We start from the raw sequence: 6,955 nt of genomic DNA, 5'->3' as shown, positions 1-6,955 counted from the left end.
GCCGCTTGGCCTTGTCTGGCCCGGGCCTCGGCTGGCCCCGACCACAACTTAAGCTTAAGCCTCGCTGCAGTTTAATCCCCCCAAAAAAAGAGAGAGCTGGGACCCAAGGAGAACAACCTCGAAGAACACCAAGGTCGGTTTGAAGGAAAGAAAGGAGAGGGAGGAGGAGGAGGACGCAGAACCCAGGTTTTCCCTTTGCAACCCATGGCGAGAGCTGGGTTGACTGGTCATGTGTGAGGGAACTGTGACCATGGGCAGACCCAGATTGGAGTTTTGTGGACTTGGGCTGAAGCAGTTTTGTGTGTGAGGGAAACTGCAAATGTGGGCAGACCCATATTGGACTTCTGAGGACTTTTTCTTTTTCCCCCTATGGAAAGGAGGCCAAGTGGAAGCAGGGAGACACTGTGCTGAGGTTTTTTTCCCTACTCCTAAGAAAACACGTGATATGGTGGGAAAATCGACCGCAAACCTCCACCCCCATCCCCCTGCGCCTCAAGGCAAAGGGTGAGGGGGAAGGTGAAGAAACCGGGAACAAAAGTTAAGCCCGGGAAGAAGGGAGAGGTGGGGGGAAGGTGTTTTGATTTTAAGATCTGGTTGTATCTCCCATTGTTCTACTCTGATGTTGGTAACAAATTAAAATGGTTTTGTTTTTTTATCCCTTATGATGAGTCTGTCTTTTGCCTGTGACCTGTTGTCAGGTGGTGAGAAGCCCTCCCAGTCCTTATTTTGACCAGCCCCTTTTTGAGGCATCGTGATGCTCAGTTATCCACTGGGCTTAAACCACAACATCTGTTCAGACCTTTCTCAGGAAAAACCTGAAACAGCCACACTATGTCCAGTGCCCTGTATTCCTCCAAAGAGCCCGAGAGCAGAAACAGTGGGTCTGAGAGGTGGGTATGAGGGGCCTCTCTCAATGCAACTGCCCTGGAGACAGCCAGAAGCCTGGAGGGCAATGGGGAAAGCAGCATGAGCCCGAAGGGCTGCAGGGAGAAGGAGGAAGAGATGTGAGAAACACACCTTCCTTTCCCCCCTTACTGCAGCATGGCCTGGCCGTCCCAACACAAACATTCCAGGCTCGCTAACCAAACCCAGCTGCCTCACTGCTGCCATGGGCCGAAAACCAGCGCCTCGCCTCGCAGCGCCCATCCTGCCAGGAACTGGGGGAGCCTGCCTCTCTCTTCTCACTCCCCTGTCCCAGAGCTCCCCAGGTGTCTTCCTGCCAACCCCTCCCCACCCACAAAGGATCAGGTCTAGTTCCCCTTACCTGTTTGCATTTTCTAAGGTCTCCACTTTTTTCCAGAGTTCATTGTTTTCTGATGTGTATGTCTCAACCCTGTGGGAATAAACCCATAGCCAGCTAGTTACAAAGGCCAGACAAAGAAAATGCAGCCCTTGCCTCTTTTGAGGTGTGGAGGCTCAGTGGCCTCATCCATCACCTGCAGATACGGTCCTGGAGCCAGATGTTCCTGGCCCGTCTGGTTGCAGCCAGCCCCGATGGACCAGAGATGAGATTGCAGGTGCACAGTTATGTGCAACAGTTCCCAGTTCAGACTTTCCCGAGCGCCTGGTTACAGGCAGATCGAGTCAGGACGGGCCCAAAGTTACACAGGCATTTCCATCACTTCCAACCCCCGCTAAGGAGCACCGGAAAGTAAGGGGGGACAAATTCACAGCTCTCCCACTCAGAGTGAGAACGTTCCCTGGCTGCGCATGTGAAAACCGGTCAGGTCTGTGCAAATGCTGGGCCGCCTCCGACTGCAGGCACTTGAGGGCAGCAGAGAACCTGCAGGCTCCCTCCCAGTGCTTCGGAAGGCAAAGCGGCTTAGGCTGCACTTGGGACAAGGGAAGGGGAACGTCTCCAAGCCCGGAGGAAGGCGGGCCAGGGACACAGCCTGATCCTGCTGGAGGTTTCCAGCACAGCCTTTGAACCAGGCGTTCCGTGTAAAAACTGGGCTTGCAGCAAACGTGTCAAGCTGAATGGTGAAGGGCTTAAATACAGGTCTTGACAAACCAGCTCTTACAGAAAGCCAAGTTGACCAAAGACTTGTTGCATTAAAAAAATTAACTGAATGCTGCTTTTGGTTCACATTTAAACCTGGCATTGTTTGAAAGACATCTGTCACAGCGATGCACTAGAGTAACAAACGGCTAAGTATGTACAGGCACCACAGCAACATCTGGGGAAGAGGCCCCAGCACAGAAGGCCCTGGACCTGCCACTTGAGCGAGGCCAGACAAACTCTCCAGCCCCAGCTTGAAGGGTCTGGGTGTCAATGTGTGACACTAGCTGGAGGTGATGTGCTCTGGTGCCTGGACACACACGTGCACGCCAAGGTGCTGCTTATGGAAAGGCACGAGAACTTGAAAGCGTCTTGAGTCATCTGTTTTTATTCAGCATTTCTGTGCACTTAGAGAAGATAAACAAATAGCATCAGGGAGAAGAGTTAATTCAAGCTGGGTTTGGGGGCTGGTCTTTTTTTATTTTACTGATCTCAGGTGGTGTTAATAACAGGGAAGAGGATGGTATTTAAACAGAAATGTGAATTTGCACCTGGATCCCAGCATACTTCTGTGCCTGAGAATGCCCACCAGGGGCTGCTAGTAAAGAGGGGATCACAGGATCAAGCCCTCAAGAGTTATTTTTCACCCCGTCAGTGTCATGTGATGTCACCTTAGCTTTACGCCTGCCACACATGCAAGACCTCAGGGTTGCAAAGAAAAAAACAAAGCCCATGCAGGGAATGGTGGAAGGGGAGGGAGTGTGGGGAATAACTGTAGTGCCAGGTTTTTCTTGCTATCAAATGCTTGTGTGTCCACCCTCATGGGAAAAGAGGGGGGAAAGCTGTGGTCACTATCCTCAGAGGGCCTGCTACTTATAAGACAGACAAAATAGAAGCAACTTCTAGTGGGGAAACATGACTCTTACCCAAAATCCCACCGTGTTGGCAGCCAAAATGGCCTGTGTTCTGCAGGGGAACAGCCAAACTAAGCAGTTGGAAACACAAGGTTTCTAGAGCAATCTTTATCCTGCAAGAGGATTTCTAGGAGAGAGGAGTAGCGGCAAGATCCCAACCCAAACTTCTGTGCAGCCAGCCTTGCAAGGAATCATACTCTTGGAGCAGTTCTGGGACAAAAGCACTAGAAAGGGGGGTTGTGAATGGGCAAGGCTCCTTTTTCAAAGGTAAGACTGAGAAGAAACTTACTTTTTCTCTAGACACTCCACATATTCTTTCTTCTTTCTGCGACTCTCCTGAGCAGAGATCTGTGAGGGGGGCAGCCATTAGAGAGGAGTAAAAATCATAAGCCTCTAGACATTTCTCTGTGGCTCCCTCATCTTGCCCGTTCCCTGCACACACAGCACCCTAAAGCTAAATGGGGGTTTGCCTTCCAATCCACTATTCCTACTGGTCTCCAGCCTCCAATAAGCCACAATAATTTGTTGGAGTATGCCTGACCCCTTTGCTTCTGAGAGCATTTTTAGGGTTGCTTTGAACTCCTCTGACTCACATGGGTACGTGCTTTGGCCATCTGGGTAGATTCTGCCCCAGACCACTTCTGAGTCACTGGGTGACTAATATAAGGTCTCATAATTTCTCCCACAGGATGCCTTCTAATCACAGTCTAGTCTCACAAGCTCTGCCTGGCTAACAAGCTCTGTGCATCGCCCACCCTGCATCATGCAATGGCTTTTATTTCCCTTCCCCCACAGCAAGGCCTGACCAGGCCAGTTTGTGTGATCCATGATGCCTTAGCTTGTGGGCCCCATCCCAGGCCACGCTCTCCCAGGAGCTGGGCCAGAAGCCAGACTCCCCAGATACAACAGCATGTACAGCGTTCATGCAGAGATGCTCCATGGCACCACTCCTGCGGGTTGGGAGGCTTGTGCCAGTGCACCAGAAGCAGGATCCCACCTTTTCTGAGCTGCACTGCAGCTGAGGATGAAAAGTAACTATAGCACTGGTCAGCTAAGGATGCTCTGGAATCGTGGGAAATGCATGTTTACATTTTTTGTAAACAGTCACCTTGTTCTTGATTTTCCTCCTGACCCTCTTCAGTGCTTTTTCCTCTGCTTTGGTGAGGGGCAGCTTGGTAGGAATGGGGTAGCCCTCAGCAATCAAGGTGCGTTTCTCCTCTTCTGTCAAGAGCAGTGGGCCAGAGGTCCCTTGTAACTTCTGAAATAAATGCAGAGCAGTCATCAGCATCAGCAAGGAGTTCTATCCTAGTGATCCTTCTTAAAAGCTTTGCAGAGCAGCTAGGGGCTCAGCACAAATAGGTGCAGTGCAGTGCTCTTTCCTGCTTTCAACCTGATCCTAGGGGCAGAGCTCAGCAGCTGCCTTCTTCTGTTACTTATGAGGGCATCTGCTCCTTCATGGTGAGGCTGGCTACACACTTGCACCGCAGCACCCTGCCAAATAACTTTTAGGTGATGTTTAAAACACAGTCTGGTTATGGGAATTCTCAGTTATTCCTTTCACTTCCATTAACCTCCTCAGAAAGTCCTCCAGTGCATAGGCCACTTCCCAAAGTATGGGGTGAAAGACAGCACTTGGTAAAACAAGGTAGCTGCTGGTAGGCATTGTGCAAGACTCATTGCACCTCTCCTCACTCCTGTGAGCACCATCCTGCCCCGACACCCATGTGCCAGGACATCACATTGCCCTGGCAGAGCATTTCACCGTGGAGACCTTAACGAGGGCAGGATCCCCCATTTGAGCCCTGGAAAGCCTCCAAACCCCTCTAAGCTCCAAGGAGCCCTGTGTCCCAGTGACATCCTGCTGCCTCCTTACATGTGGTGCTGTGAGGAGAGGTGAGGAGGAGATGGCAGTAGAAGAGCGAGCAGCAGGTCGGGCTGGGCTGGAGGGAGGCAGGGACCGTGGGCTCTGAGATCCATCGCTGTCACTGCCATGGCTGCTGGGTGGAGTTGGAGGCATCTGCACCAGGTCATCTACTGAGAAATAAGGAGATCAAACCAATGGCTCTCATGTCAGCCTGTTGGTACAGGCATAGGGCTTTAAGTAGAAACAGGAAAAGGCACTGCCATAACACAGGACTGAAAGGAGAAGGTGATGAGTCTTACAAGACAGGACAGCTCTGAGAACAAGGCTGGACTGAGCACTGCCCAAGACAGAGATGAGATTGACCTCAAATGTGCTAAACTGGGAACTGCAGGAGTCAGCTGACAAGGGCTTTGCCAAGACACCGAAGGTATTTACTGGTACTCCATTGTCAACTAAAATGGAGTACAAAGCCCGTGATGTTTTGCTGCATAGCCTGTTCACAAGTACAGGAAGCTCTGTGAAGAGCTCTTCCCAAAGCACCACACTTGCCAGCACACTTGATCCAAAGGGGTAAGTCACTCAGGTGGTTGCCAAACACTTGAAAACTGTCCCCACTTTGTACTGGAGAGCCCTGGGGACCCTAATGTAGGTCGGAATATGCCTAAAGAATGTCTCTCTGGGGCACTATAGCACTATAGCACTTTCATTTGTACATCAGCAGATTTACAAATGCTTGGGTTTCTTTCAAATTAAAACTGGATCCTGAATTTCCTGAGTTTCAGATGGTTGTTTTTGGATAACGCTACAGTCCCTCTGAGGATTTTAAAGGCACTCTTGCATATTTCCAACTCTGAAGTAGCCTGTTTTGCCTGGGAGTCCCTGTCTGAACAATTCTGTGCATGGCTTCTGGTCCAGAGACTGATCTGATTTGGAACAGTGCAGCACTCACTCCTGTACTGGTCTGTGCTCCAGTGCTACCGTGTATGCATGGCTTTGCTCTCAGGTGTTGTCTTTCCTTCCTGTATAATAATGATTTCTATCTTAGTAATGTAGAGGGATGTAAGTTGACCAGCAAATTCTATCTTCTTACCTGCAGGTACATTTAGAAACTGGTTCACCTCTTTGGGTTCAGCTTTGATCACAGGTGCTGGAGTCATTTCTATGGGAGTCTGTGGAAAAGAAACAGAAAGAGCTCTTGGGTACTGTCACCTCCCCTGCCCAGAGCTCTCCCACCAGTTCTGCTCATAGCCACTGCTCCCCTGCTCTCTGTACTGCCCCACTTCACAGCTCTGCCCCAAAGCAGTCTCTCTCCACACATAACAGAAACCAGGAATCCAAACATAAGCCCCCTGAAGTCTGTGTTGCTGGGCATATAGAGTGCAAACACATGTTTGCAGAGGAAGAAGCAGTGGCAGAGGGATATGCTGCCAAGCAGTGCACTGAGTACCTCCAAAAGGGAGATGACTTTTATCCTTGGCAATTCGTCCCTTGCTAGACCCAGACAGTGCAATTTAAACCAACCTCTGCATTACCATGGGAAGTCCCTCTTTGATCTGGCTTCATTAGAAATGGGAGTATAGAAGTTATACAGAAACAGAACAAACCCCCTGTCCTGCTCACTAGGGCCACTGGGCAGCTGTTTCCAATCGGAGGGGACTGAGAGTTAAATAAAGAGTAGATTTATTCCCATCTGGCCTATGCTGCCCCTCAGCTCCCTGGCTCACCAGCCCCTAGCCCACCATAGGCTGGGGGAGTTTTTACACTAAACAGACACATTGCAAACTCCTCCAGACTGTAAACACAGCTGAGAGAGCACCATGGTACAGCAGAGCTTTGAGGGCACAGCAAGTTCAAGCTGTGTAAATAATGGAGGAAGTTTGCGCACAGTTTTGGCTGGAAGTACCCATTTGTTTTGGATGGTCGTTTAAATGGGAAGATGCTCAGCATGAGTGAAAAAAGGAAGCGAACACCAGAGATGCTCCACTGTTATCTACTAAGCTGCTACAGGATAGCCAAGGTCTGTGTGAGACTGGTTGGACCTTCCCATCCAACACGGCTGGACTCAAGGCCAGCTGAACTGAGCCCCCAGCTTACATCCAGTGGCATGTGAGCCTCCTTCTGACAAACAGACTTCTTAAGAACTTAGATATGATCAAAAGACATGGCTCCTTGCTTCTT

General features: G+C 50.3%; 1 protein-coding gene across 1 annotated transcript in view; it reads right to left on the bottom strand.

Annotated features, from left to right (window-relative positions):
- Positions 1-6,955, bottom strand: part of CREB3L1 (cAMP responsive element binding protein 3-like 1) — a 20,223-nt gene that overhangs the window by 7,565 nt on the left and 5,703 nt on the right. Inside the window, exons 3-7 of the mRNA XM_010192429.1 lie at positions 5,868-5,946; positions 4,787-4,947; positions 4,022-4,171; positions 3,203-3,261; positions 1,265-1,333 (exon numbers count right to left, since the gene is read on the bottom strand). Of these exons, the coding sequence (XP_010190731.1) occupies positions 1,265-1,333; positions 3,203-3,261; positions 4,022-4,171; positions 4,787-4,947; positions 5,868-5,946 (518 nt within the window). The remainder of the gene's footprint in view (positions 1-1,264; positions 1,334-3,202; positions 3,262-4,021; positions 4,172-4,786; positions 4,948-5,867; positions 5,947-6,955) is intronic.

This window comes from Mesitornis unicolor, unplaced genomic scaffold, assembly GCF_000695765.1.
Source record: "Mesitornis unicolor isolate BGI_N332 unplaced genomic scaffold, ASM69576v1 scaffold48310, whole genome shotgun sequence".
Classification (NCBI taxonomy): Eukaryota; Metazoa; Chordata; class Aves; order Mesitornithiformes; family Mesitornithidae; genus Mesitornis; species Mesitornis unicolor.
Note: the sequence above shows the minus strand (reverse complement) of the source record. Positions and strands in the feature narration are given on the sequence as shown.